Source organism: Rousettus aegyptiacus, unplaced genomic scaffold (genome assembly GCF_014176215.1).
Source record: "Rousettus aegyptiacus isolate mRouAeg1 unplaced genomic scaffold, mRouAeg1.p scaffold_m13_p_17, whole genome shotgun sequence".
Classification (NCBI taxonomy): domain Eukaryota; kingdom Metazoa; phylum Chordata; class Mammalia; order Chiroptera; family Pteropodidae; genus Rousettus; species Rousettus aegyptiacus.
This window is the reverse complement of record NW_023416292.1, coordinates 33,101,060-33,122,782: the sequence shown is the minus strand read 5'-3', so window position 1 is coordinate 33,122,782 and position 21,723 is coordinate 33,101,060. Positions and strand designations below refer to the sequence as shown.

The 21,723-nt window shown below is 36.2% G+C and overlaps 1 protein-coding gene across 1 annotated transcript in view; it reads right to left on the bottom strand.

Moving 5' to 3' along the window:
- The window catches only part of SLC16A1 (solute carrier family 16 member 1), a 32,995-nt gene that overhangs the window by 7,799 nt on the left and 3,473 nt on the right, over positions 1–21,723 (bottom strand). The window contains exons 2-3 of the mRNA XM_016124335.2: positions 4,074–4,334; positions 1,289–1,432 (exon numbers count right to left, since the gene is read on the bottom strand). Coding sequence (XP_015979821.1) covers positions 1,289–1,432; positions 4,074–4,290 — 361 coding nt within the window. The 5' untranslated portion in view covers positions 4,291–4,334. The remainder of the gene's footprint in view (positions 1–1,288; positions 1,433–4,073; positions 4,335–21,723) is intronic.

Here is a 21,723-nt window from a genome sequence, read left to right as displayed (position 1 = left end):
ACAGCAACTAGAACTGTGTCTGAATGAATATGCTTCTTGCTCAGTAAATATATGAAGGGTGAATAAAAGAGTAAATGAACAAACTGACTAATCATGTGGGAACAGTTATATTTCTTCTCATTTTCATCCATCAAATGTTTTCACCCTTCCAGAAGTTTTAAATGTAAGAAGGCATACTTTTATTTATTTTTTGGTTTATAAAAGGCGTATTTAAAAAAGTAGGCAAATATTTTCATAATCTTGGCATGAAGAACAACTTTCTAATAATAACAGAAATAGATTGAGATTTTTGAATATTTAAAAATTGTAGACATTTATTGAGGGGAAAATGGAAAGGTCTAAATTTTTTTTTTCTCAAAATTCAACAGCCAAATAATTGTTGAGAACAGCTATTTGCACGCCCACGTTCATGGCAGCATTAAGCACAATACCTAAAAGATGGAAGCAACTCAAGTGTCAGTTGGTAGACGGACGGATAAATAAAATATGGTGTATACACACATGGTGGAATATTAGGCAGCCTTAAACAATAAGGACATTCTGACACATGCTACAACATGGATGAACCTTGAGAACATTATGCTAAGTCAACTGGCCAATCAAAAAGAGAAAAAAAATGTATGATTCCACCTGAGTTACTTAGAGTTGTCAAAGTCATAGAGACTTTGAAGGTAGAATGGTGTTAGCCAGGGACTCAGAGGGGATGGGAGGACGGGGAATTATTTCGTGGGTATTGTTTCAGTTTTGAAAGATTATATATCGAAATGTTAGTAGTCATATTCTCTGGATTGGGAAGTTATGAGTAATATTTATTTACTATACTCACCAGTAGTTCATTATCATAATTTGGTTATTTAAAAAGGGGAGAGGGGTTATCAAGAGGATCCCTTCTCTCCCAGAAATGTGCGTGCACATTCTACCACATAATTCCTGCTTTACCTTTACACTCTCTCCTGCCCCCTGCGAAAGAAGTAATGAGAATGACAACCAGTGACCACCCTTGCAACAAGTTGCCAGACACATTTCATCCCCTGCCACTGACTATTCTTAGGACAAGACATGCAGTTATCCCTTCAGTTCATTCATTCATTCATTCAACAAACAACATCTACTGTATCACAGAAATTTCTTTTAAAAAGTTTGTTACTAGTAGTCTTAATGTATTTACAGTTATTCAAAAGGATAAGTAATTTCTATAAGGAAGGAATTTCCCTCAAGAGATCTGAAAGACGGATGCAGGTGAATACCAAATAAATTAATACTCAAAGATGAATCAACAGCAACTCACCTCCAATGACTCCAATACACAAGTAAAGTTCTTGTACACTGTTACAGAAAGAAGCTGCAATCAAGCCACAGCCTGACAGGCAGCCACCGACAATCATGACGGGACGACTGCCATATTTATTCACCAGGACACTGCTGACAGGACCTAAGAAATAACCAAAAATTTAGTGGTATAGAGGCAAAGAACCTCCCTTCTCATGGCTACAAGGCACTAATGACACGAAATGAGAAGTCCTCCAAAATAAAGATACCCCAAAAAAAGAAAAAGGGTAAGAATACTGCTTTTGGTAATTATGTCATAGTCACAGGTTAAGTCTGTTTTTAAAAACAATGTACATATTCAGGATATACCACTGATCATATGTTGACATTCCATTTCTATATACAATATGGAAAATTCAACAGTTACTTATATTCTAGTACTATTATTCAGAGTTGCAGTGTGGTGTTTTAAGATTCAAAAACAAACTCTGGCCCCAGGGAACCCAAATTCAAATTATGGTATGTACATACACATACATGTCTACGTACTAAACAAGCAAGAAGGAACTCAAGCTTTTGATATCCTAGTATTTCAGAGGACTGAGTCTCCCTCTAAGGGGGCTGGGTCAAAAACTGGCTGCCAGGAAAAACGTCACACTCAACCAAGGGTATGTGTTAAGTTTTTACTGACCTTCTAAGTCGCTTCCTGTAAATAATCAGGCCACAGATGGTTTGGAAATAGGAACTTATAGCTTGTGTAACATGAAAGATTTAAATACTGAAAGAATATTCGTGAAATATTTTCATATAAATTACTTATGAAAGAGAGTCTGTATAGTCAATTACAAAGGTCAAAATATTGCCACGTTGTTGACTTTGTAAAATAGAAGTTAATGCTGTAAAGTTTGCAGTATTTTTAAATAGGAAGGTTAAGATGACATCACTGTGGAACTGAAAATATGTAAAGGACAACTAAACCACTCACAGCTCAAAACATATTAGTGTCGTGGGTGTGGCCCAAATGCACAAGTTAAAGGATTATGGCAGTTGTAAAAGTGGTAAATCTTAGGGGACATACCTTAAGAGCCAATCAAAACAAAATAACCCATTTAATAAAAATTTTGCCACAAGGCTCATGATAGGCAATTTGTCTTTCAGAGTTATTTCAGGAAAGATGGCCCCAATTAGCTATCATTAAAAATAGAGAGGGGTACAGTTTATAGGCCTATTACAACATAAATTCAGAGAAATGTGCTAGTTATCTCTGGGTGAGGACAAAGAAGGTACTGTTTTCACAAAAGAAAGTGTCATGTGCAGTTAGCACAACTGACATCACTTACTTTCGATGAAAAATGTTAAATGGCTCTCAAGCTCGTTGGCAGCTTGGAATTGCAACATGTGAACCTCTGGTTTGTGGTCAGCTTCAAGACACCATCATAATTTCTTCAAGCCATCACAGTCAAAACCTGATTAGAAATCTTGGCAGATGGAGTTCAAAGCCTCCAAAATTATTGGCTCAGAAACTAGATAATGTCCAAAATCCCTTCTGATTTCTCTGAACTTATTTTTAAAAGTACTACAATTTGCACTTATGATACTTTTAAAAAACTACTTAATAGACAGAGCAGGCTTACACTCAAATGTTACAAGGCACAGAAATACAGATAGTAGGAAAAAAATGTCTCCTCACTCCTGTTTCACTCACCCAATTTATCCCTCTAAGGCAACCAGATTACCTGTTTTCTCTGTGCAGTGAAATTATGCATCTAGTTATGACTTCAACTAGGTTTTCTTTTTTCAGGAGTTTATGTTATCCTCTCAACAGGATTATAAACTTCCCAAAGGCAGAGATCAAGATCAGTGTTCTCTATTAGGACACCTAGCCTCCTTGGAATATGCGCATAAAACTTAATTAGTACTGACTGACTCTGCCATCTGTTAGAGTCCTAAGGCTAAAGTTTTACAGTTGAAATATAGTGGCTATTAAAGAGCTGCATGTGAAAACAATCTGAGGCGCTGAACTGTCACCAAAAAAGGTTTGTGGGAGCAAAAACTTGCTTAAATATGTTACCATGAGACACTGTCAATCACTTGGCTTTAGAATCTCTAACTAAACAATTAGATTTTAAGTGCTATGGTAGGTTTTGACTTTTACTTGTTAAATTGTGATTTGATGCTTCCAAGATGAAAGGAACAGTATTTTAAATGATGTTACTAAGTAATCCTTTAACTTACTCTCCACATTTCCTTCACGACATGCCAAAGAAGACAGAAGGGGAAAAAAGGATAAAACTTGTTTAGGGTGCAGCTAACCTGCTTCCAGGATGAATATCACAAGGAACAAGGGGGCGGTTTTGTTAAGTTCTTTAATTCTAAGACCATGAAAAGCTTTTATCTGAGACTTCGAACTATGCTCTCCAGGTTAGCATGATTTACTTTCATTCTCCCAAGGTCAATTTTTAAAAATCTTTATGTTTACATCTCAAAAGTCTGGCAGAGAGCACTAAGAAAAATCAGTTGTGTACATGTCATTTTTCTGAGAGCTTTTTTAAACTCAGTGATACTGAGGGGAAGCAGATCAGGGCTCTTCACAATTTTTCATTTCTGTTTCAGAATACTGTAGTAGAACAAACAGCACAAGATATTGTTAACGGGAATAAAAAATGTGATTTTGAACATAAATCTTCAAGAAATAACATTTTAAAACACCTCACTGAATAAGACATAAAAAAAGAAAATTAACCTAATACAGAGCCTCTGGCTGCTTAATGAACATTAAAACACCAGGCCTTAATGGTACTTACCTCCACCATACATGACAGCCAGCATAATGGAGGATATCCATGACACTTCGCTGGTGGTGGCATGGAATATACCTTCAATTTCTTTGAAGAACACAGTAATAGACTTGGGAAATGCATAAGAGAAGCCGATGGAAATGAAAGCTCCAACTACCACTGCCCACCCCCAGCCTCCGTCTGGGGGTGTGTATCCAACTGGACCTCCAACTGCTGGTGGCATTTTAAGTGTAGATGAATTCCAAAGTGCAGTTCAAATCCAGATATCTGAAGGATATAAAATTAAAATGGTATATCAGCAACAAGGCACTCCCACCTAGGACTCCCCACAACAAAGCACTTCCGCCCTTCACACCTAGCTCTCAAGTAACTGAATTGTTTTCCCATGTTATTTATCCTATAGACATTATCTTCTAAGGACATTTTCACAAAAAAGTCTTCATGCCATGGTATTGCCCACAGTTTTTAGCAGCTTAAAGGGAAAGAGCTCCTCACCATTTAAAAGAAACCATAGCTAAAATAAATCTTTTTCAATAATTGTAGCCTTTGTATTTTGAATAAGCCTACTTGTTTTAGCAGTTAATACAGTTCCTTAAATTACTGTAAATAACTAAATGCCTTGACTTATCTGCTTGCAAAATTCACATAAACACATACCCTACAAAAGTTCCATAGTTTAGTACAGACTTCATACATTTTTCCCCTTTCCCGAAATGTACTCTGAATCAATACTTAGTTTCTTTTTACTTCCTCTTATTTATATGCTGACTTAAAAGTATTAGGAAGTGGGTACCTGACTCACTAGAGATGTAGCAATTTGCAAAATAGAAGGTCATTCTGAACACAAACATTTCATTTAATGGACTGGAAGATTATGTCAAAAGACGGTAGTTTCAAATCAAAGACTATCTCTTTTCATGAAGCCACCTAGCTATAATGAATAGCATGTTTAGAAAATGGAACTTCCTGTTAAATTATGACTAAGGAAAAGACAGGAGTGAATGTTTGGTGGTAGATATGTTTTCTCATAAAAGTCTCCTTTAATTTATAAAGCCAGTTTCCACCCTATAGTATTATTCATCCTGCAACAGTATGTTAGCGTGTTCATTTCTACTTATCTCCACTCAGACTTACAGCAGTAAGTAAAGGTCACTGATGACAAGCTCACTCTTGGCTACAACATTCTTTAATCTAACACACAGATCTTTCCAGCCCATCTGAACACTTCAGATATGAATGTTGTAGGAGCAGAAAGAAAATAACCTGTGGGGAGTTTCCCTAAAACCAAGGATGAGGTTTTAATCGCTTCTGCTTGGCACTGTGCTAGAGGTTCCAGCCGGTGCATGTTGGCAAGAAAAAGAAATACAAGGTATAAAGACCAGAAAGGAAGAAGTATGGCTAAAGAAGCTGTGGTACGTATATACAATCGAATATTACTCAGCTATAAGGAGAAATGAAATACTGCCATTTGCAACAACCTGGATGGAGATAATCATGCTAAGCAAAATAACCCAGACAGAAAAGGTTTGAAAATCACATGATATCACATATGTGGGATATAAACCTACTAAACGCAACAAATGAACAGGACAAACAAACAGATTCATGGACATGGACAATGGACTAGTGGATACCAGAAGGGAGGGGAGAGGGGAAAAATAAAAAAAATAAAATGTTTAAAAAAATTAGGTATATATGAAAAAAAAATAAACTGGCATTTTAAAAAATAAAATAAAAATGAAGTAAAGCTGTATTTATTTACAGATGACATATCTATGTAGGCAATGCTAAGGAATACACAAAAAAGGTACAGAACTCAAAATGAACTAAGTCTCAGCATACAAAATCAATAAACTGAAATCACCTGTCTCTCTATGAACCAACAATGAATAATCAGTATTTGAAATTAAAAAAATGCCATTTACAGTAGTATCAAAAAACTCTACAGGAATAAATTTGACAAATGATATATAACATGAACACTGAAAACTACAAAATATTACCAAGAAAAAATTAAATAGATAACCCATTTTCATGGTTGGAAGATTCAATATTTAAATTAGGCAAAGATTTGTGAAGGTACATAATAGCATTTTTATTTTTAAAAAAAGTTTATAAATTAGACTTAAAGCTACAGATTGGGAGAAAATATATATGAAACATGTATACAATAAAAGACATGTCCAGAACATAAAAATAACTTTTATGGCTCAAAAGCAAAAAGACAAACGACACCATTGAAAAATGGGCAGATTATCTGAACAGATACTTAACCAAAGATCCATGATGACAAAGCACAGAAAAAATGCTTAAAAATGTTAGTCATTTGGGAGATGCAAATGGAATCATCGTGAGATATTAATACATATATACTAGAATGACTATGACTGATAATACCAACAGCTGGTGAGGACATAAAGCAATGGAACTCTGATATTGCTGGTGGTAAAGCAAAATGGTACAGCCAAGTTTGAGAGTTCCTTATAAAGTTAAACACACATTTAACATATGACTCAGCCATTACACGTCTACATATTATCCAAGAGACATGAAAACATATATTTTCAAAGACTTAAATGAGAATCCTCTAGTAGCTTCATTGATTATCAGCCCAAAGCTGAAAACAACCTAAATATCCATCAAGTGAATGGATAAACAAATCGTGATATAACCATATAATGGAATACTACTCGTCAATAAAAGGAGCAAACTACTGATGCATGGAAGAACACAGACGGACTGTAGAAGTGTTACTTTAGGTTAAAAAAGCTAGACATAAGATTATATTCTGTAAGGTTAAATTATATTACATTCTAGAAAAGACAAAATTCTAGTAACAGAAAACATCAAAGGTGGAGAGAGATGGCTAACTGCAAAGGAGTATTAGAGAACTTTTTTGGGTGATGTAAATGCTCTGTATGACTGTGGCAGTTGTTACTCGTCAAATTGTGCATTCGAAATCAGCAAATTTTATCGTATATAAGTGTTACCTCACTAAAGCTGATCAAAAACAAAAATAGTTCAAGGACAGTGACAAGAGGATAAAATGTTTGGTAGCAGAGGGAGATAATACAGAAGGAAAAGGAGATGGCAGGCAAATTTCTGCTGTCTTGGCTCTCTGGGTGGCTGGAAGAAAGCAGAACAAAGAGGATAGAGGACAGAAGAAGGCCTGAGAATTCAGAGCTTAGGACTGTGTGAGCTTATGGCTGGGCGGGCAATGCCTGTGGGAAACCTCCGTTGTGCTTTCAGAGAGATACTTTGTTTGATTTTGCTAGCAGGGATTTCCCACAGACAATGGCCTTGCTAGATAATAAACCTACCATCTGAAATTTCAAAACGCATCAAGAATCAATTAGCCATAAGTAAAGCTAATCCAATAGAGCCCGTTTAGACACTCAAGAAGTACAGATATTGGATATGGATATTTAAAATGTTTAAAAACATGAGATAAATTAATTAAAAAACCCAAACACAAAATATTATGAAAAGACTAGTTGATCTGAAACAGAACTTCTAGAAATGAAAAGTACACTCAATGAAATTAAAAACTGGTTAACCAGCAGACTGAACACAGCTGCAGAGAGGCAGTGAAGCTGGAGGACAGGTCTGAAGACAATACTCAGAATTCAGGGGACAGCTTTATTCTGAAGCTCTGAGAAAGGTAGAGAAGCACAGAGTTTAGGAGGAGATCTAATGGGACTTTGGGAAAAAAGAGAACAGAGAGAATGGGAAAGAATCAATTTTCAAGGGTTAATGGCCAAGGATATTCCAGAGTTGATGGACAATATGAACCTACAGTATAAGGAAACCCAACAGGAGAAAAATCTTTAAATAACAACTACTGAGAAAATACAGATTACACAACTATCGCACTGAAATAAATAATTCTCATCAATTTTGAAAAACTCAGCCACTACATTTTCAAATATTGGGTTTTCCCATTCCCTCTTTTCACTCTTCTGAGACTCCAAGTGGATGTGGGTAGGACCTCCCATGGTATCTACTCTCTTACTCTCTTCTGTATTTTCCATCCTTTTGTCTCTCTGTACTAACAATTTGAGACCTACGATAATCTTGAGAGATGCTTTTCATTCACCTAGGGCTGTGTACTCAGACTCTCTTTAAGAGTTGTTTTGCCCACACAGATGACTTGAAATTAGGTCGCTGTTCATTTGAGGACAGGTTTGCCAATTCACCCCCAGCCCTATGGCACAGCCCTTTAGGGTCCCAACCCAGAAGAACAGGACGATCCCAGAGCTCTCACTCTTCATGGGCCCTCGACTCCCAACATTTGTTTCCTTGGCCCCACAAAGCTTTCCAAAGCACTACTCAGGCCACTGGAAAGCTGCTCCTCTTTCTACAACCAGAAAGCGTCTGACTCCAAAATCATAGTACTATTGCCACAATTAGGAAGTTAGCAAGATAAGAAGCTGCCAAAACCAGATAATGATCAAAATCAGGAAGTGACCACAATCAAAGGCTGTTAACGGCAGCTGTTAGTTCCAGAACCACATTTGTTTCCTATGACACCACCCTCAAAATGGATCCCACTTGGTTTTGCTGCTCAAAATCCCAAAGCCAGTGACTAGACACTGAGACATCAGTTCCAATTCTTCCTTATAAATGTCGCACAAATGCATTCAACTAGTGGGATTTAAATGAAATTCAGAAATATAGTTGCAAGGGAACCTGGGAAATGTAGTTTTTAGCTTTAAAGCCTCTGTAATATAGGAAAGTACCCTAGAAAAGAGGATGTAATGGATGTCAAACAACATCAAAATTCACCAGACACATGTAGTATGATACCATTCATATAAAACTTTAAATCTTATAAAACATTAATATATTACTTATGGAGATATACACAGGTACATAGGCACGGTTGCTTAACAACAAGTTGATGTCTTGAGAAGTGCATCATTAGGCAATTTCACTGTTGCGCAATCATAGAGTGCACTTGTAATAATTAATCTAGATAGTCTAGCCTACCTAGGCTGACGGTACAGCCTGTTGCTCCAAGGATATAAATCTGCACAGCACATTACTGTACTGAATATGGAAGGCACCTATAACACAATGGTAAGTATCTGTTTACCTAAACACATCTAAACATAGAAAAGGAACAGTAAAAATATGGCGTGAAATCTAAAAAGTGGTATACCTGTAATAGGGCACTTATCATGAAAGGAGCTTGCAAGCTGGAAGTTGCTCTGGGTGAGTCAGAGAGTGAGTGGCGAGTGACTGTGATGCCTACACATGCTGTACACTGCTCAGACTTTATAAAACACTACATTTCAGCTACACCAAATGTATTAAAAATATTTTCTTCAATAATAAATTAACCTTAGTTACTATAACTTTTTACTTTATAAACTTTAAAATTTTTCAACTTTTTTCGACTTGTAATAACAGTTTAAGACACAAACACATTGTACAGCTGTACAAACATTTTTTCTTTATATCTTTATAATTTTGTTATGTTTACAATTTTTATTTATTTATTTACTTTGAAAACTTTTTTGGAAAAAAACTGAGATACAAATACACATTAGCCTAGGTCTACACAGGGTCAGAATCACCAATATTACTGTCATCCACCTACATATCTTGTCCCATTGGAAGGTCCCACAGCATGGAGCTGTCACCTCCTGGGATAGCAATGCCTTCTTTTGGACCATTTCCTGAGAGGCCTGCTGGAGGCTCTTCTTGAGGAGGCGTCATTCTTTTCAGAAATCTGTCCATGGTGGTTTGCTTGATTTGTTTTTCTTCTCCTCTACTCCCTTCCTTCCTTCCTTTTTTTAAAATCATAGATTTGCTTGGAAGATGTTATACCACGCACATTCCTCTTAATGAAAACCTTTTGGTGTTGGGATCCATGTTTTCATACTTTTAAAAGAGCCTGTCTGCAAAAGCTGCTGCTAAATTCTTCACTGTGAATTTTCCTGGAGGTTTTCTTCTCATGTCCTTTTCTTGTCTCTTCTTCAGCTATAAATTCTTGATCCAGTTCCAATAACCCCTCAGTCAGTTCCCAAGAATCACCTCTAGGACCTCTTCAATGTCATCTTAATCCACACTAAGGTTAAAGTTGTTTGCCATCTCAACCACAGCTTTGCTGAATTTTGTAACTTCCTCATTCTTGGCAAATCCTTTAAGTCATGGAAGAATCTCCTGAGTGTCTTCCTCCATATGCCATTCATATATTCCTTGGTGACATCACCCCAAACCCAAGCAAAGGTCTTGATGCAGTCATAGACATAATCCTTCCAGAATGCATTAATGTCTTCCGTAGTTGCAGTAATAGCCTGGCCAAAGGTCCTTCTCAGGGAGTAGGCCTTAAAAGCTGCTGTGCCTCCTTGATCCATTCAGTGGATCAAAGAGGTGGTGTTTGAAGAAATCCCACTTTGACATTGGGATGAAGATTACCAATAAAAGGAGGACACTTGAGAACATTATCAAAAATAAGCAAAGTCTTAAAAGGTATATTAGTCTCCAAACAGGACTTCTCCATTTCTCTGGCCTAGCAATTCAAGAGGGCATCTTGGAAGAGGAGAGAACCTGAGTCACCCATGACTTCTTATTCCTCCTGTAGTACACTGGCAGTGTGTGCTTACTGATATGCTTGAAGGCCTTGGGGTTCTCACTGTACCAGATCACAAAGGGTTTCAGTTTGTAGCCTGCAACATTGTACACAATTGAGACTGTTATTGCATCCTTAAAAGCCTTGAAACCTGGCATTGACTTGGCTTCCTTTTGGGAGAAAGTCCTTTAAGGGATCCCCAACCCCTGGGCTGCGAACCTGTTAGGTACTGGTCTGCGGCCTGTTAGGACCTGGGCTGCCCAGCCGGAGGCGAGCAGCAGGCAAGTGAGTGAAGCTTCATCTGTATTTGCAGCTGCTTCCTAGTGTTAGCATCACCACCTCAGCTCATCAGCCATTAGATTCTCATAGGCGCACCGGTCCCTGCTGCCAAAAATGTTGGGGACCTTTGCTTTAAGGCATCCGTTTCCAGAATGGGGGAGGGGGAGGTTAGCCATATTGAGTATTTGCTCTAGCAAATAATTTTCCTCCACAATCAGCTCATCTAGAGTTACCAAAAATTCCTCAGCTGCCTTCGCATCAGGACTCACACTCACCACTCGCGTTCACATTATGTAACGGATGATGATTCTGGAACTGTTTAAACTACCGAGAGCTGGCAGTAATTCAACACTGTAGCAAGGTCCAGCCTTTTCTTTCAAAATCACAAACGTTTTACTTGGCCATGATCATCATGGTGCTGAGAGGTCTTCAGTCCAGGTTGTTAGAAGTTTCTCCATGTCTGATACAGACCCTTCTCAAATGTGTCTTAGTCTTGTTGCCTTTGATGAAGCAGATAGATCAACAGCTTCCATCACTTTGTTCTTGCTCTTCAAGATTGCAGCTGTGGAAGATTGGGCCGTGCCTGACTGCTGAGCAGTAAACATTGCCGATGTTCTACCTTCACACTCCTTAATTACTTTTAATTTTACTTCCAAGCCAATGACAATGCGGATCCACTTATAAGCTGCTAATTTTCAAGTGACCCACACAGTTCAAACCCAAGTTGTTTACAAGTTGGCTCTGCAGTTGGGAATCTGCGTATGCTGAGAGCTGACAGCAGGTATACACAGGTTTTCTACTGCATGCGAGGTCAGCACTCTTATTACCAGCAGTATTCAAGGTCAACTGTACAGAAAGTAACATTCACTTATGATCATTATCAAGTACTTAACTGTACATACTGTACTTTTATATGACTTACAGCGCTGTACGTTTGTTTGTACCAGCATCACCACAAATATGTGAGTAGTGCATTGTGACATGGTGGCTAAGCAACAGGAATTTTTCAGTTCCATTAAATCTTATGGATGTCATATATGCAGTCTGTTGTTGACCAAATGTCATTTATGCAGCACGTGACTGTATACAAACATAACATGGTCTGTGTAAAGCTGAGGTCCCTAGGGGAAAAGAGGACATACCCTCCATTTCGACTGTAGAAGAGGTTTAGTCAATATGAGGAGACATTTCCGAGTTCATCCCAACCTCACCGGAATTGTAGATCCATCCAAATCTACTGAAGCATAATTCTGTGTCAAAGATCATCGTTTGCATAGACAGAATTACTGGCTTGTCCTGATTTTAGGCACTTGCCCATCTAAAGATCCTTATTAGCTTGTACTCTGTGAAAATGGTGGCACACCCTAAAATAATTTTTTTCCTTGTAAGTGCAATCTTTAATAAGTTTTACTCCTAGTATGCACATCATTATATGACACATAATTACCCAGAGTTCAGAGTTTACCTACGGGTTCACTCTTGGTGTTGTACGTTTTATGGGTTTGGACAAATTTATAATGACGTGTATCCCCCATTATAGTATCATAATGAGTAGTTTCATGCCCTTAAAAATTCTTTGTGCTCCCAACAGTCTTCTCTCCTTCCTCTTTAACTCCTTCCTGGCAAACACTAGTCTTTTTACTGTCTCCACAGCTTTGCCTTTTCCAAAATGTCATATAGTTGGAATTATACAGTATGGAGCCTTTTCAGACTGACTTCTTTCACTTAGTAATATGCATTTAAGTTTTTTACATGTCTTTTCATGGCTTGATAGCCATTTCTTTTTGGCACTATATACGAATATTTCATTGTCTGGATATATCAGTTTATTTATCTGTTTACCCACTGGAGGACATCTTGGTGGCTTCCAAGTTTGGGCCATTATAAGTAAAGCTGCTGTTAACGTCCACGTGCAGGTTTTTGTGTAGACAGAAAAAATACATGCCCGCTTATATATGAATATGACATGTAAAATTTGTTATTAACCTTAACGGTTACAAAAAATATAATTTCTGACATATTATATATCGTAGTCTATGTACTTTAAATATATTTATCAAAACTTTGGCACCAAAAATTTAGTTCAGGTTATGGAAAATACCATATAATCTAACTGGCAGTCATACCCAATTTTAACCGAAATAAATGTGTTAATACACATCCCTGTGATAACTATCTCACTTTCTAAATATAATTCTAACTTAGAAAATAAAGACGTTTGTTGTCCACATGGAATAAGGTCTTACCTTATCCAATATTTCTGACCTAACCCCTCTATGGATTTCCGTCGTGGGACTTTTTCTCTCTGGGACTATGCATTCTGAAACTTTCCCTTATTTGGGGCCCCCAGAGATTTTTGTAGCCTGGGGCAGTGAACCACAGTAAGAATTGGGATAAATGAGAAATGTACCTTTATTTTGTAGTAGGGGTAAGGGCTTTTGGGTAAAGCAAATTGGAAAAGGAGAAGCAGAAGACCTCAGGCATCTTTTCTCAGGAGAGATGATATTTGGTTAAGGGTGCATCTGAATGTGAGAATCTGGAGAATTCACTTAAAAATATTAATCAGTATAAAGATTAAAGACCTCTGTCCCTGGGCATTTCACTTATCTATGATTCGAGTGGAATAAAAATATTAGTTGAAGCTTCTTAAAATTTCTACTGGAATGAATATAATAAAAAGCTAGCTATACAACAGCTCAGTTCTGCTGAAGGAAATGGTCTGGAGTCTAAAATTATATTAAATAGAACTAATCCAGGCATTAATTTTTCGAGTTTTTCCTTGACCTAAGTATGAATAAAGAGAAAAGCACTTGAAAATTTTCAATCAAAGAACCACTAAAAAGATTAATTCACCTCAGAATGTTTACACAGAGAGAGAGAAATCCACACACAGACGGGAGAGCTATTTAACACATCAGGCTCTGACTCGATCAGCTAATACGTGCTGGACGTGATTAAACTTTGAGCTTAGCTGCCAACTATGATTTGTCCCAGTTAAAGCAGTTACTAAGACTTGCCTCATCAAGTTAATAAAACCTTATTCCATAGTGTCAGAATTAGATTTAAAAATTCAAGAAGCTTTAAAAGGATTCAGAAGGAAATGTATAAAAAATAAAAGTAGCCAAGTTTTGAAAAAAAGAACACTTTAAAAAACCATACATGGATTCGATACAATGCTGTCATCATCCAACAAATGGCTGTTATTATTAATTTAAAAATTCTGATGGTACATAATAGGAAAAAGTGTATATTATTACTATCTAAACATATTATTTTCTTTTAAACTGATCAAATTTCAGCTATAAACAAAAGAGTTCATTCAAGAAATAAATTATGAGAGTAGGCCTCTTTGTATAGTATTCAAAGCTCCTGTTGAGAAGAGGGCGTATTCAAGTCCAGAGGCTAAAAGAGATTAAAATTTAAGATTTTAATCCTTACAATGTGTACAGTAGCCTTTCCTTTTAGTTCAGCTATTATTTTGATTCTCTAGTAGCTGCCTGAAAGTGATGGGAGATTTAAAAAAAAAAAAAAAAAAAAAAAGGATAAGGGGATGAGAAAGTTCACTGATTTGCCCAGTAAAAGGCAATGGGAAACAATAACCCTAACTTTTCTTGGCAATCTTGTTGGTGACAAAAACCACCTTCTATATTTTCTGAATTCTTTTTCTCATAACTCTCAGGAATTGTGCAAGTAAACTAATCCAGAAAGCCAAAGTTGTGTTCCATACAACCCATGCTCTGCCCCACTCCAGAAAAGAAGAGTTACAAAGGCCCTTGGAAATAGTCTTCATTATGTTCTCTACATTTTCTCCATCAATATTTAAAAGAAAGCCAGTGTCATTTCCTAAAACGACAATTTGTGAACTTAAAAGAGGCAGAAATTTAACATTGATAATCTTAAAAGAATTTGTTATTAAGTGTAGACCAGTTTTTAGGTTTGAAATTCCCATGGAAACATTAAAATCCAGAAAGGCTGATTTACTGAGGCTACTGTGGCTGAAGTATCAAGTCTACTGCTTTACAACTGGCCTTCCTCCAGCTTCCTGGCTTAACAGAAACACCTACCCCAAGGGTAAGTTCCTAGATCCAAGGTCTAGGGAACATCACCTTCTTTTGTAGTCTTTTTCATTTTGAAAATGAGAGAAAAAGAAAGAAAATGCAATAAAAATAAAAATTAAGGGGGAAAAAAAACCAAAGAACCAGTGAAAGGGAAAATATAACTTCTGTAGCTGGCTAGCCAAACACTCGGCAGTTATGAAATGCATGATTTTGATCAAACTGCATATAAACCACCTAAGAAAATGTAAACCTGGCTTTGCAAACTTCCAACTGTTTGTATCTCCCTTATCACTCAAGACAAACCCAACCCACTTTATATGAATTCAAATATACTGTGCTATCCTTAAAGAGAAATTAACAGTTTGCTAATTAGGATGCTTAAAGAAGGATTTTGGGTCTATCTTTCAGAATATATGAAAACTGATTCTAGATCTTGTTTTAATTTAGCTCATAGTTTTAATCTCTAAAAACATCAATATTTTAGTTATCAATAATTTCCAGATTTCTTACTGACATGGTCAGACGATCCTACCAATAAATATAAAGTATATTTCTTTTCTGAGACAACAGATCTCAAAGTTTTTGGTTCAAAGGAACCTTAAAGATATCTAGTTGGAAAAAGAAGTATTGTAATAGCCTTTTCAGATAATTATGGATATTCTCCGGTACTATACCAAAACTTGGTTAGTGATCATTTCTTAATGATTAGTTACAATGTGGAACCTAAGGATTCCAACCCTGTCTTTAGGTCCTTGAGGAGCCATAAACTACACTTCGAGAATGGTTGTTTTAAACCATTAACTCTCTTTGATCACAAAAGTGATGAATTGTAGAACTAGGAGGTATTAGTTATGGAAAAGGCTGATGCGTATGTATATGGGAAAGGGTGGTAGGAGAGGATGTAGAATGGACTACTATTCCTCATTGTAAGTCTTAAGTCTATTTAAAATATATATATTTTATAGTTGCATAAAAACTGTAAATATTTACATAATCTCGGTTAAAATAATTTTGATCAAGAATGTCAAGTTTTGCTATTTTTAGTCAGTTAAAAAGAAAAGAATGTGCAATAACTCTATTATAGAACAAAATAGCTAATTTCCTTTCTTTTAAGGGTTCCGTGTAGGCTTCCTCACATTTCCTTGTAGTCCCAAATGCCATATATGTTGTTGGAGAGTATTTCCTACCTAAACTAGAAATTTGTTCAAAGTTTTTCCCAGCAAGAAAGCTCACAATACATATGTGTCAGGGGCCCAATGCACCGCAAAACAAGAAACCTGACATTTCTAACTGTCCTCATTTCTGCTGTGATCTAGAAAAAGGCTGCTCTGTTTCAGGTAAATGTAACATGTACCAAAGGATATGTGTTGACATGGAGGGTGTTGTGTTAGATCTCAGGGCCTCTTCACCTAGAATAAGACAGAAGTGGGTGTTGGAGGTTGAGCGGGGAGGGTTTCTTTAACACAAATGACGACTACCCCTTAATTCCCAACCTTTCTGCTACCTCTCTGTTCACTGCAGTCTTCTGTATAGATCGTTTAAGTATGACACTTTTCCATCTTATGAATGACAGCTTTCTATGAACGGTCTTCACAAATATTAGTCAGCTACTTTTCCTTAGGTGAGCAAAGCCTCAAAGCTGTAATTTTTTTGAGAAGGCAGAAATGCAAATTTGCCAGTTAACATGAAAACATGTGGACATAAAGACCCAGCACTAAGAAAGATTTCCAGAGAATGAAATTTAGTACCACCTCCAAATGACATGTATCATACATACTTCTGGCTTATTTAGTGAAATGGGTTTAAGTTCTCCTACAGGGCTTCCTGGCAATCAGTATATCACCTTTCATATCAATATATCAATATAGCAGCAATTAAGGCTACCTCTGCTGTCCTATGAACAAAGCAAGGCAAACTATTTCAATGAATGACAAACATGGGAAATTTTGGCTATTTGCAATTTCAGCTAAATTCCATAAGAAAATACAGAATACTCAAGACTTAATAGTAAGTAATAACCACTTTTTGTTTATATTTCTGGTTGACTAGGCCTGTGTTGATACACAATTCCAGTGAATTTATCTTGACCTTGTTTAATATTTTACAATAGCACTATGACGTTGCCGTAGTGACCCCAGTTTTATAAATATCAATCCTAATTTTCTCATAGTTATTTTAGAAATGAGGAAGTTGATTATATTTGCAAATGGTCAAACTGATATGCAAACTTAAAGGTTGAATATACATATATATATGTGCTTATATATGCACATATATATATATTTACTTAATCCTCTTTTGTCAATCTCAGCCAATGTCATGTTCAATCATATGACTGTAACAATTCCTCTTAATTCTCCTTGTAAGACAATAATATTTAGCACCTGTTCATCGAAATAAGCATGATTTTATACAAGGGGTAGAAGGAGGAAGTATGGTCCCAGTAATATGTAGAAACTCTCAATTCAGTTTCTGGTTTCCCTTGTTGTATCATTATTTCATTTATTTTAAAATAAAGAGAAGCTTCTTACTTTTTAAAATCTGATTTGCAAAGTATAAGCATAACCAAATTCCAATAAAAATATTTTTCCTTTTAATAATTCAACTTGAAGTTCTAGATTTTACAACAAATTATAGAATACCTACTAAAATGTTTATTATAAAAGAGGTTTCAAGAAACTAGCAACTTCAGCTGACATTCAGCAAAACATGAGAACAGTACAATGATGAGACCCAAGTTAATATATTTTATTACTAGGGTTATGGCTCCAATTCTAAAAGTAAGTAGTCTTCTTTCAAAGGGACAAAGCATGAAAAATATAAATCTCCAGTTTAACTTTGCTCCTAGTGAATTATAACTTCAAAAAGAAAAAAATGAAGCCCGTTAGCTATTAAATATACCACCCAAGGTGAAAAGTAATAGCAGATTATCTATTCTTGTCTAGAAGTTGAAGGCTTGTCCTTCCTTCATTGGCAGGTTTTGCTTGGCGGAATTCCAAGTTATATTCTGGAATATCTGTATATGTTCTGCTTTCTTCAGAAATCCAAAAATATATTCAACAAATCAAGATCTAAGTAGGCCATTTCAATTTATTAACCCATGACCTATCTTGTTCCAGAATCTTAAGAAGAAATGTAGTGGCTGGATTAAAATTATAAATAGATGTGTCGTCAGGATTGTGTTATTTATATTTCTTTAAATATAAATGAGTATTTGAATACAGGTGGTATTTCTACTAGAATCCACTTCAGTATTCTGAAGCCTCATGGGGAGAGTAAGTAGATTACAATTCATTAAAAGATGAAACAACAAAAAAGCTTTTTATTTTTTTGCAAAAAGCCAAGTAGAACTATTCACTCATAGAAATAATTAAAACTGTACTTAGTTTCACATAAAAAAATCTTAAGTTTTGAAGACTAGAGACAACATAGTAATATATAGTTCATAAATGTGTAATTATAACAAGTACTCTTTACAAAGAAAAATTGACTTTCATAATAGAGGATGATGGGTTCCTAGGGGAAATACTTTGTTGTGTTAGTGTGAGAAGACACCCAACTTAATACATATGAAAGCCATCTGAGTAGGCCTTTAGGAGGAAATGCTAGGTAGCCTGAGACCTGAAGGATAAATAAGCGCTAGCTAGGTCACAGTGTGGTGACGGAAAGGGCATTCCAAACATGAGCACTGAAACTATAGTTAGTACAGGGTGCACTGGAAAAACTGAAAGAACTCACCAAAGCTAAAGCTAAAGAGGGGGCAGAGAGAATGGGGAGAGGTAGTTAGACAGGTAGACAATATCAGATAGTGGAAGGCCTTAGAAGTCATTTTAAGGAATCAGGGAAGGGAGTAGGTAAAAAAAATTAAGGGGGCCCTGTGGTCTTGTAGGTAACTGGAAGCAGTCTGCAGGTGGTAAATGGGGCTGGCGATGGCAAGATCAGATTTTGCATTTTAGGAACATCATTCTGGATACAATGTGGAGAACAGGTGGGAGGGAGGTGTGGGGGTGTTGTGAGACCACAGTGATGGACAAGATGAAAAGCAGCGGAGGATGAAAGAGAGAGAGGGAACAAACAGGATTCAGTGGTGGACCAGATATGGGAGACTGGGGAAGTCAGCAGTTAAAGATATCTCCCAGGTTACTAGCTTGAGCAAATAGTCTTTTGAGTTTATTAGGTGGAATTTGTCTCCATTTAACCAATGGAGGTATTAAGGGGTTGTGTGAGTAGCCCCAGGCTGCTCAGTTTGTAAGGCTTGTAAACAAAACTCACATCCATTCCTGTCTTCTCTGTTTCTGTTGGTATTACTGAAAATGATGTTTTTTCTAATTTTTTTCTTGTCTAAACTATTCATAATGGAAACTTTCAAACACAATTGAGAGCCACTACTGTTTAATCTATATCTCTACCTACTCCACGCCTCTACTGGATTATTATGGGGCAAATCCTAGATATATAATGATTTCATCTGTAAATATTTCAGTATATCTCTAAAAGACTCTAAAAAACTGTAACCACAATGTCATTATGCCACCTCTAAAAATTAACACCACCAAATAACCAGGTAGTATTCAAATTTTCCTGAATCGTTCTTAAATAATTGGTTTATTTGATTTGGAATCCAAACAAGGTCACACATTGCATTGGGTTGGTACGTCTTTTAATCTCAGGGTTCTTCTTCCTTTCTCTCCTATTTTCTTCATATTCATTTGTTGAAAGAACCAGGTTATTTCTTCTGTAGTTTCCTTCATTCTGGATTTTGCTGAATGTGTGCATCAAGTATAGTTTTAACATGTCCTAGTTTAATATGTTCCTCTATCCCCCTGTATTTCCTATAAATTGGCAGCTAGGTTGAAGACTGAGCAAGCTTATATCAGTTCAGGTTTGATTTGAGTAGGGACGGTGTGGGGGAGAGGGCAAATACAATTCATAGGTGGTGTGGTGTGTATCATTATCAGGAGGCATATGTTTGGTTGTCCCTCATACTGCTATATTAATGCCCTAATTCCATTATTTCAGTAGTGATTTAACGATGACTTTAATTCTAACATTCCCTCTTAATTTATTAACTAGAATACTTCTATAAAGTAGTAGTTTGAATAGGAAGGGCAAGTCAAAGTTTTTGTTTTAATACAACTGATTGACACTATCTTTTTGGAGAAATGTATTTAAATGTTTCAAGCAAGGTACATTCTCTTTAAAAGCCAGTATTTTGTTAAAATGTTTTTAGCACTAGATGTTAACATTTCAAGTAACTTTTAGAATTTGGAATATTTAGAATTTTTGTTCTTAAATTAATAGAATTTCTTTTGATCTTTTGTTTTTTCTTTAAGAGCTTATCTGTTCCCTATTTGGTAGAATGAATCACTACCAAATCTAAGTTCCTAACTGTATCTAGAATACAGATTTTAAGATCCTTGAAGACAGAATTGACTACTCATACATGATCTGCTTTTCCAATTTCAAATTTAATACACTGCCTTTAAAGCTCATCGTCTCTGCCTGTTCTCAACTTCCCTTAATACCCCAAACCTAGTCTTTTCTTCTGACTACCAGTCTTCCAGGTAGCCAGGCTTAAAACCTCAGTCATCTTAATACTTCTTAGTACTCATGCCCAACTGAATGCAACTATGTGCCCTCATGTTATGGAGGAAAAAAAGGGGTTCTATGGAAAGTAAACTCAGAGTGATCTGATCACAAATTCCTAACTAGGCAGGTCATGGTCGGTAATCACGCCCAAGGCATATAACATTTTTAGTACAAGGTTTTATTTTTGCCTTAAGCAAGCCCTGTCCATTGTTTCTGTGCTCAAATAAACTCTCATGATGATCTTATAGAAATGGTGATATCTCTTCTGGGATCACAGTACACACAATGACAGCAGGGGCTCACATCCACAACAGGGAGTCTGGCTGGAAGGGCTAAGCCATTGAAGAGTGCCACTGACCTCTTAGGCTGAAGCAGTAAGATCCGGCTCTGTTGGTTGTCCACACTACCCTATCACTAATTACAACTCATAATTTTGTTGAATCTGATTTGATTACAGTGACCTAGGCTTCGTATAAAGGAGAAATTCCTCAAAATGTACAGGCATTATAAGCTACATATTTGATCATTGATTGAAAAATATTTCTACCCTGTGATTTTGCTCTTCCTATGTAAATCTTCTTAAGATTATTGAATGAATGAAAGCCCAATGATACTGCTCTGCTGTGTTAAACTATTTTGGATAGTAACAGGGCTTTTCTAAGTTGCCTTATTGAGGTTTGAGAACCAAAGTTAAATTTTTACTTTATTAACTTTCTCTTCTCTTCCTCTATCAAGGGGTTTTAACCTGGGATCTGCAGATTAATCCTCCATGGTAGATGGAGTTCAGGGAGTCTGTGTACTTGGTTAGGGGAAAATCCAGTAAGTTTCAAGTGTGTGAATTATGTCTTTTCATTAACCTCTAAGTAAAGCTTAGAATTTATTTCATCTCTGAATATAGAGAACAAATCGTAGTAGTATTAGCAGTACTTGTGATTTTTGTCATCAATAATAGTCGTATTTTCCTATCTGGATAAAATGGTTGCAGCTATCTTGAAATTATCACTACTTCAAAATTACTGTGGTTATTAGACTTACTACTAGATCTTATCTAATATATTTTTAGAAGCACATTACTATATCCATAAAGATGCTTTGACAATTATACTTTTGTATTTTATTTTATGCATTTAAAAACATTATTCTGACAAGGGCT